The sequence below is a fragment of the Chrysoperla carnea genome, chromosome 3, assembly GCF_905475395.1.
Source record: "Chrysoperla carnea chromosome 3, inChrCarn1.1, whole genome shotgun sequence".
In the NCBI taxonomy this organism is placed as follows: Eukaryota; Metazoa; Arthropoda; class Insecta; order Neuroptera; family Chrysopidae; genus Chrysoperla; species Chrysoperla carnea.
In genome coordinates this window covers 3,324,497-3,334,469 of record NC_058339.1, presented here as the reverse complement: position 1 = coordinate 3,334,469, position 9,973 = coordinate 3,324,497, and the positions used below count along the sequence as shown (strand labels likewise).

The window sequence follows — 9,973 nt, the reverse complement described above, 5'->3', positions numbered from 1 at the left end:
TGTAGAATTAAACAAAATTATATATTATGTTAGAAACGGGTGGCCTAATAAAGAAAAATTAGATAGTCAGTTAAAATTTTATTATTCAATTAAAGATGAACTTTTTTACGCAAATTAAGTATTGTTTAAAAATCAAGCGGTAATAGTACCAAATTCATTAAGAAAAGATATGCTTAATTTAGTGCACTATAATCATTCAGGGGCAGAAAAATGCAAAATCAAAGCTAGAAAAGTTTTATTTTGGCCTTATATGTGTAAACAAATTGATGATGTAATACAAAATTGTAATACATGTTGTAAATTTGCAAAAACTCATCAGCAAGAAAGTTTAATGCTGAGAGAAATACCAGAAGGTCCTTGGCAAGTTTTAGGAGTAGATATTTTTTATTTTAAACAAAAACCATATGTTTTAATTGTTGATTACTTTAGTAAATTCATTGAAATAAAAGAATTACAAGATGAATCAACTGAAAATTTGATAGGCATACTTAAATGTAATTTTGCAAGATATGGAATACCTTATAAATTGTTCAGTGACAATGGACCTCAATTTAATAATTATAAATTTATAGAATTTGTCAAAAGCTGGGGATTTGTTCATACCACCAGCAGTCCAACATATCCAAAATCTAATGGAATGGTGGAAAGGTATATACAAACATTTAAACAATTAATAAAGAAATGCGAAAATAGTGGGAGAGATCCTAATCTTGCACTAATGGAGTATCGCAATACTCCAATAGGAGGTGGAATTAACAAATCACCCTGTGAATTAATGTTTGGTCGAAATATCAATGCTCTTTTTCCAACAAGTGAAACGTTTAGGCCAAAAGTATATAAAGAAAAAAATGATCTTGAGAAAAGACAATTAAAGTATAAACAACAATATGATAAAAAACATAATTACAAACCGCAAAAATTTAAATTAAATGAAATTGTGTATGTAAAAAATATGAATGATGGTTCGAAAACTTTAGCTAAAATTTTAAGAAAAGCAAATAGGCCTAGAAGTTTTATTTTGGAAATGAGCAATGGTAGAATAGTTAGCAGAAACAGGCATCATTTATATAAAGCTCCGAAAAACATTGAATTTAATTCTAAGTTTAAAATAAATCAAAAAGATAATGAATCCAAGTCGGTAAAAAAGAAAACAAATGATCCAAGTACAGAGGACGAAAGTAATTTAATAAACAGAACCAGATTAGGGAGAAAAATCAATAAGCCAGAATATTTAAAAGAATTTGTTGAATCCTAAAATCATGAATTTGAATTTTGTGTATCATGATTTTGAATTTTGTACTTTTAATTATAATTTAATTTTGTATCTAGTGTTTTGAATATGTACTTAATTTTATAAATATGTAATAAAATAATTTTGTAATTAAATATAAAAAGGGAGATGTAAGGTTGGTCACACTGTTGATAAAGTGGTTGGCCATACCGTAAGAGATGTGTAGACGAACACATTTTGGTGGGAATTATTATTAGTTATGATGAGTGAATAAATGCATAACATAGTAGAAAACCTGTGTGTGATTATTAAATAAAATCCTATCATTCAACAAACTATAACATATATCATATATACATGGTATAAAAATTTAATTGTGACTTGTTACATGATTAAGAACAATCTCTCAAAATTTTGAGTTATAATTATTAAATTCTTAGTTTTTTGTTTTTTCTGTTGTTGTTCCTTAGAAACCTGAATGAACAATAGCAGTATTGTACTAGTATAGGACCCGTGCAAAAGTAATAATCAAGGGACAATGCCAAGTAAACAAAACACAATTGCGACATGCTTGCGATAAGCAGTATATGAAGCGTCACGGAGCTAATCGGCTAGCCGGCGAAAGTCATAGTCGGCACATCACTACTTTTTTGTATTTTTTTAAACGTTATTAAAAAATAATTCAAAATCCATTGGAAATAAATACATTTATTATAAATTTTGAATACAGAATGAGGAGACAATTATTTAAACAGTTTTAAACGCTCACATCATTAACATTTTTGCTTCCCACTTGTTATCGTGAACATGTGTTTCGTTATATTTCATTTTTTTAATTATTAATTTATTTTTGATTGTAATTCATGTAGTTCTAGTCTTTCCATACTTGCATTGAACAATACCAACTTGTCGTAGAAAACTGGCACACAAATCACAAATTCTCGTTGGCCATTTTTCTCCTCTTTTTCATATGAAGATGCAATAATAACTTTTGTTTCTTGTTATTCTAAAATAAAACAAGTGAAAACAAACAATTGACTGAGTTAATTGTTGAAATACCATTCATAGTCAGTGTTGATTTCTTTATCACATTACACATACAAACATGTGACACATACATAACTGATAATGAAGAATAGTACATATTATAAAATTTCCGCCTAATTGGCGCCCTCACGGGTAAATAGTGATGTTTACGAAAAAATGTTTCAAACAAAAGTTGTTTAATTTTTGATAAGGAACATTTTTTACTCTTAAACTTTTGTTCTATCTCTATCGGTATACAAGATGGGTCCTACGGACCCAAGACCCAATTGACCTATGATGCTCATTTACGAACTTGACCTCACTTTTTACGTCCTAAGTACGCTGTAAAAATTTCAGCTTCATATCTTTACTTAACTTTTGAGTTCTCGTGTCCACAGACGGACGGACGGACGGACAACCGGAAATGGACTAATTAGGTGATTTTATGAACACCTATGACAAAATTTTTTTCCTAGCATCATTATTTTTAAGCGTTACAAACTTGGGACTAAACTTAATATACTATGTATATTTCATATATACATAGTATAATGAGGTATAGTGATTCAAAACAAGTGTATACTAAATAGTCTAATAAAATTAAATAGAATATCATAGTAATCAACAGAAAATTAATGCATTTTTATAATTTTCCACAGTTGTTTAATAAGCTGTAAACGCTTTGTAAAAAAAATCGACCTCTCAGGGGCGTACCTAATCCCCTTTTCTGAAGGGGTAGTTGGAGATTTTAATCAGTTTTTTACAAATTAACAAAAAAAAAAATGCATCAAATAAAAAAAAGTTCAACTAAAAGTTCTAGCTGTATTTGTGCAGACTTTCTTTTTTTTAATTTTCTAGCTTCAAAATTGACCGAGATATGCCAATTTTAAAATGAAATTTTTTTGCTCATTCAATCAAATGAAAAAGTATCAATCTTGTAAACCGTTAGAGATATAAAAGTTTAAATGTAAAAATTATTCCTTATAAAAAATTAATAACTTTTATTTGAAGCATTCTTGCGTAAACATCACTGTTACCGGTGAGGCGCAACATTGGATAAAACTTTGGTGTACATTTTATCCAAAACTATCAAAAAAAGTGTGTTGCCTTTTTTAGGATAACTTCAACTAGTGATTTTGTGAAACATTCTAAAAAAACAAACAAAAATTCCAGAAAATAATCTGGTAATCAAAATTGTAACTAGTGAATCGGGTCTTCTTCTGATATTAATTGGTACGAATTATTATTGCCAGTTGGCGAATTGCAACTCCCAGTTATCAATAATCTTTCCCATATGAAAATTTGATACTTTATAAAAATAATAAACTCACTGAATCTTTTACTACTTTTGCAGATATTATTTCGATATTGTTTTCGATTTTATTTGTGTTTTGTTGTTTTATGCTACAACTTTCTTTCTCAATGAAGTTTTTCTTAACCATTTCCTATGTAAAAAAAATAAAGATTTTAATACTTAATGCTGGAAATAATATTAATTCAGGTGACATTTTTTTGGGACATATTTTTGTTTTTGGAGAAAAGTAAGTTCACATGAACAAATAGAAGTATACATATTTTGAAAACTGTCACTGACACTTACCTTGTTTAATAAATCAACTGCATCTTTTTTGTTTTCTAATTTATCCAATACTTCTGTATGCGATTCGCACAAATCCTCATGTTTAGTTAACTTCTCAATAATCACAGTAGACTCGTCTCTTTGTAGTTCTGTAGGAGATTCTCCTAAAATCAAATTTATTTTATTTTGATCATTTTATTTAAGACAGCTGATTTTGTGTATTCGCCTATTGAAATTCGTCTGATGAGGAGTGCGCAGGCAAGAAAAATGGTTACCGTCTGATACTCTCATGGTTGGGTGATATTTGATGATAAAAGAAGATTTTTATTTACTCTTCACTTGGCTTAAAAACCCGGTGTTTTCGAGATATTGGTCCTTGGCTGCAGTTAAGGGTTACACTTTGTCTTACCTGCCACCCGAGTGTTTTCAAGTACCAAATATCTACGCGGTTAAACAAAATTATAATTTCAACTCTTTTTCAATAACGACTTTTAAGGGGTTGATGCTGTTTAAACTCGATATGGCAAAATTTGTAACGCATTTCCAGAAGACCAAGGCCCAAAATCTAGAAAACCGTAGGTTATCCAACCAAGTGCAGAGGAAATGAAAGTCTTATCTAATCCTTAGTCCGTCTCCTAGTCTGATTTTATGCTCCTATACCTCTGCCCTCCATAAGCATTAAGAGTTTTTAGGGAATTTAGGAAAAAATAGACCCACAAAAAATAAACCAGAAAAAATAATCCGGAAAAAATAAACCTGGAAAAAAGATCCGGAATATATAGATTTGGAAAAAATAGATCCGGAAAAAATACACCAAGGAAAAAATAGACCAGGAAAAAATAGTCCGAAAAAATAGATCCGTTTTTTTAAAGTTGCACCAAAATAGTATTAAATAAAGGGGCTACATGTATATGTATGTATGTATGTCCTCTGGAACACCAATGTCACCATCTTAATTTAATGCAATTTTAGGGTCACTTTTTTAACACAGAGATTATGCTCCTGTACCTCACACTCCATAAGCATCAAGAGTTTTTAGAGAATTTAGGAAAAAATATATCCGGAAAAAATAGACCTGGAAAAATAGATCCGGAAAATATAGATTTGGAAAAATAATTCGGGCTGGGAAGGGTTAAAGAATTGATATACTTAAAATAATTAAATTTGATTAAAAATCTTACTTTTCTCATTTTGATGAACGCTAGACTTTGATGGAAATTCTGAAACACTCATGGATCCACCATCATTCATTTGTTTGTTATTAGGTGGCATTATGAATGTAGTATTTGTGTTTTGTTCCAAAGTATTAATTAAAATATCACTTTTATTAATGGCATCATGATTGCTCCTAACGATTGAAGAATCATTATTGATTTCAATGTAACGATTAAGTTTATTGCTATTATCAAATGGGTTGTTGATAACTTGCGTTGCAAAAAGTACAACTTCATCTCGTTTCAAGGCACATTTACATTGAGATTTACCAAGCACCTCTAATTTTTTCAATAAAGATCCCATTTCAGATTTTAATTCTTCAATCATTTCATTCACTTGTGGATCTTCACAATCTGATTTTTGAATAGTAACTACTGGTTTTTCGCTGGGTGTTTCTACTGGTTTAGGGCATGACTGTCCAGGGAAAAATGAGTATTTTGAACATAAGCACTTACAACCTTTTGGGCACTCACAGAGTGTCTTTGGTTTGGATTCGGAGTCTTCAGGACATTCTTTTGATTTTGATGTTTTCTTTGGACAGTTTTCATGATCGCAAACTTCAATGGTCTTACCCTTACCACAACGTTTTTTTTTATTTTTAGAATAATTGCAACAATAGCTGCTAGATTTCTTTTTTTGGCATGGATTTTCCTCTACGTTTTCCTCTTCTTCTGGCTCAGTTTTTCTTGTACAATTAGGACAGCATGGTTTAGAGCCAGAAGGTTTATATGGTTTTGGCGTTTTATATTTTTTGCAATCTTTCACACATTTACCCTCCTCACAATTTATATCTTCCTGTGAAATGAAATTTTTTGTTTTGTTTATAAAATATTTACAGCTACTAAACTCATTTAAAATCGTTTATTCTGAGAGCTTCAAAAAACACAAACAAGCTGAATGTTGTGGAAACATAACTTTGGTTCGAAGTAAAGAGCACCATATCAACATTTTGAATTTTTAGTTTTTTATGGGATTTTAACGCTAAGATGTCAGCGCCACCAGTAAAACAATGTAAACCATATTTGTTAGACTCAGCTGATTTTTTTCATTGAATGAAAAGACAAAAGATGTATCATATTTGTCCTAGGATGATGTATCATATGTTATGGGACAATAGTGTTGATTTCTTTATCACATAACACATACAAACATGTGACACATACATAACTGATAATCAATTATAGTACATATTATAAAATTTCCGCCTAATTGGCGCCCTCACGGGTAAACAGTGATGTTTACGAAAAAATGTTTCAAACAAAAGTTGTTTAATTTTTGATAAGGAACATTTTTTACTTTTAAACTTTTGTTCTATCTCTAACGGTTTACAAGATGGGTCCTACGGACCTAAGACCCAATTGACCTATGATGCTCATTTACGAACTCGACCTCACTTTTTACGTCCTGAGTACGTGTGAAATTTTTTAGCAGAATTTGCTGAATAACTCCAGTCCCCACTCCCCAGGTGCCGGATGAGCGGACTCGGCAGGTCCAATATGTGAGTACCCCCCTTCATAGATTAAAACCATTTCTGACCTGTAACCAACAACAACACGTACAATCCGTAATTCTATTGGCCTATTTTGCAAGCTAAAATTAAAAATTGATACATACATTTACTATTTATAATACCTGTTTGCAACAGCCACCTCCTGCCGCTGATCGAATTGAACATTCTTTGACATTCTTATCAACCTTTGTAGAACATTCAGAGCACAATTTTATGTTTCCTTGATTGCTTCCTTTTTTTATTTTATACGATTCGGCGGCCTTATTATTCAAACATATATCGCATGAATCATTACTAGATTCGTTTTGTTCCGATAAGTTTGGTTCCACATCTGTTTGCATGGTATATGTAATATTAAGATCATCGTATATTTTCCCATCACATATTCTTTGACTTTCTTCCCAAGCAGTTTGACAATCTGATGGAACTAAGCTTTTATCATATACTTTTTGACAATCAGCATAGTATTCTTTTTTCAATTTTTTGCCTTTTTTACGTCTATCACATTTGGCGCATGCATCTGTATTGCATTTTTTTTCTACATAACATTTCGGAATAACATCAGAATCTTTCCAATTTTCACAACATATATCACTTCTTTGACATCTTATTTTTTTTGATTTTTTGTCTTTTTTGGTTAATAGAAAATCGAATGGTATTTTACTATCATAAACACAACGCTCACTAATTGCCTTTTTCTTTTTTCCACATTTTGACCCCCCACCACCTATAGCATTTTTTATAAAGGTAAACGAACCAATCGATTTATCGACCGATATTTCGCATATTATCGATCTATTAATCAAGCGCGCAATTCCCGCTCATATACAAGAAAATATTTAGAAAATTTTAACGTCTATAAAAAAAGCACGCGTATATGAGCTATTGGACTTTTTAAAAAACGCTTTGTAGTATTGGTTTGCTGTTTCTTGGCTTTGACCCGAAAAATTACCTCTTCGAAGATTACCTCTTTTATTAAACAGACCAGTTTAATAGAAGAGGTAATCTTCGAATGTCTTCAAGAACAGCCCCGATTTGATGATTTTTATACCATGAATATATTAATAAAAAATCAAAGTATACAAAGTTTAATGCTATGTTTGTAACGCTTAAAAATATTATTGCTACAACATTTTTTCGTAAAACATCACTGGTTTGCTGTTTCTTGGCTTTGACCCGAAAAATTACCTCTTCAAAGATTACCTCTTTTATTAAACAGACCAGTTTAATAAAAGAGGTAATCTTCGAATGTCTTGCAAGAACAGTCCCGATTTGATGATTTTTATACCATGAATATATTAATATAAATCAAAGTATACAAAGTTTAATGCTATGTTTGTAACGCTTAAAAATATTATTGCTACAACATTTTTTCGTAAAACACCACTAAGATGTCTTACCTCCCTCACTATTTACTCGTGAGGGAGGAAATTAGGACAAAACGTTGGTGATGCGTGCGAATAAGATAGGAATACGAATTGTTGTAAAAACACTTTAACGTATGTGTTATACACACATTAACAGTGCACAATGTTATACGAAAAAGAGTCGACACGGCGCGGCGCGTATATTATATTATTCTATAATATACGCGCAATTTTTTCGGCAAATCAATTGAAATTTCATTTCATTTTCAAGCTTTTTTGTAATACTTTAAAAAGTATATGATATACTTTTTTCAAAAACGTAAAATTTTTCAGTTATTTAACGTTACATACTTCGAATTTCAACCGCTAATAACTCGGAAAGTATTGACTTTTCGAAATATACTTAAATGACACTTTTTGTTTAGATTTTATCATTCTATCGACATCCGTTGCCATTTTCAACATATATTTTTCCACCCCTTAGAAGGGATGGTTACCACCCCCTGGATAAAAAGACCAGTAGGACCAATATAACTTTTAAGATCTAGAGGGCCTCTAGAGATCAATCAGAGAAACAGGAAAGAATTAAGAGATTTTAGCCCTGGTTACTGGAGTACATAGCTCAAAGTTACTTTATAGATGTCTACCTAACAATAATTTTAGAAGTCTGTCTCTTTCGTTTTTCAGTTCTCCTCATGAAGGTTATAAAGAAGGAGAACGATCGCAATAGAAAATATTGTCCCCAATATTTTGAAAAAATAAGTGAGGCGCTGGGATCGCTAAGTTGTATCATTAAATGCGGGCTGTTGTGCGCTAATATACTACTTACCGACTACAGCGCGGCTGGTGGCTGAAAATGAACTATAAATTCTACAAATTTTCAGGGACAGGTGCGCTAATGCTTTAGTAGTTTACTACATAGCGATCGTTCTCCTTCTTTATAACCTTCATGGTTCTCATGTTCACGGACAGGCAGACAAACAGAAATGGATTACAATGATTTTGATTTTACCAACAATATTTTAAACCATTACAAACATAATTTAACAAGTTAAGTTAATATACTCCTGATATATTACGTACATGTTTGTTATAAAAATTTATTCGAAAAATACAATACATAAATTAAATTTACGAACCTGTACTCCTAAAAAATGATGGCCTTCTTTTATCCATTATTAATCTACAATCAAAATCATTAAAATATTTTAATCTATTATTATTCCAGTTCTTATTCCATTTTGTATTATTCATCTGATTATTGAAATTGATTCCGTTCATGTCATTTTTTATCGTTTTATTCTTGTTCAGATAATGATAAGTCGGATAAAAACTAGAATCTACATCAAATGATTTTTCTACATTATTTATTGTTTTTTTACATTTTTCAGTTGTAGTTTTGTATAATATATCAGAAAAACTTTTTTTTTTTGTAATTGCAGTTTGTTGTACATCATTCCGATAATTTGTTTCAATGAAACTCCCCATTCGTTAAATTTGCATACTTATAATTTACTTTTAAAAAATATCTATTGTTTAGTTTTTATGTTTAATTGTCAAAGTGTATGTATCCAAGACAATATGAGGAGGTTGTGCTGAAATTCAAAAAATTATTTCCTAATTCCTACCACTGAAAATGAATTGTTATTTTTCATTCAAATTGTTTTTATTCATTTGGGAATCATTTGGGAGGATTCGGGAATATAATTTTAGAATTTGGGAATTATTTGTTTTCCTGTAATTAATGATTCTTTTTTCAGCGTATAGTTAGCAGGTAGGAAATTAAATCAACTTTTTTTTATGTTATTCGAAAAAAAATCATTTGGGAATTACGGTAAAAACACGGTTTCGGAGTTTTAGAATGTATAATTAATTAATTATACCTATTTTTTAGTTGATTTATAGGTTATGTTAATTAACCGCCCTGTGAAAACATGACCTTAATATGACATCATACATAGGTCATAAAAAGATCATAGGTCATACGTCATATTTACGTAAACATATGTTTACGTAAATATGACGTATGACGTATTTACGTATTA

General features: G+C 30.4%; 1 protein-coding gene across 1 annotated transcript; it reads right to left on the bottom strand.

Moving 5' to 3' along the window:
* Window positions 1-1,998: 1,998 nt before the first annotated feature.
* On the bottom strand, window positions 1,999-9,311 carry LOC123294921. Its single transcript, XM_044876118.1, has 6 exons — window positions 9,068-9,311; window positions 6,684-7,288; window positions 5,018-5,846; window positions 3,858-4,000; window positions 3,589-3,702; window positions 1,999-2,237 (listed from the first exon to the last, which is right to left on the bottom strand). Exons 1-6 carry the CDS (start codon window positions 9,207-9,209, stop codon window positions 2,163-2,165), a joined length of 1,908 nt encoding a protein of 635 aa, XP_044732053.1. The 5' UTR covers window positions 9,210-9,311; the 3' UTR covers window positions 1,999-2,162.
* Window positions 9,312-9,973: the final 662 nt, after the last annotated feature.

What these genes read in the sequence shown, in the direction of transcription:
- LOC123294921 (XM_044876118.1), bottom strand. Translation starts at nt 9,209, where the DNA reads ATGAACGGAATCAATTTCAATAATCAGATGAATAATACAAAATGGAAT. An exon ending in ATCATTTTTTAGGAGTACAG is followed by an intron (nt 7,289 to 9,067) that starts GTTCGTAAATTT and finishes AAAATGCTATAG; the next exon opens with GTGGTGGGGGGTCAAAATGT. An exon ending in GAGGTGGCTGTTGCAAACAG is followed by an intron (nt 5,847 to 6,683) that starts GTATTATAAATA and finishes TTCATTTCACAG; the next exon opens with GAAGATATAAATTGTGAGGA.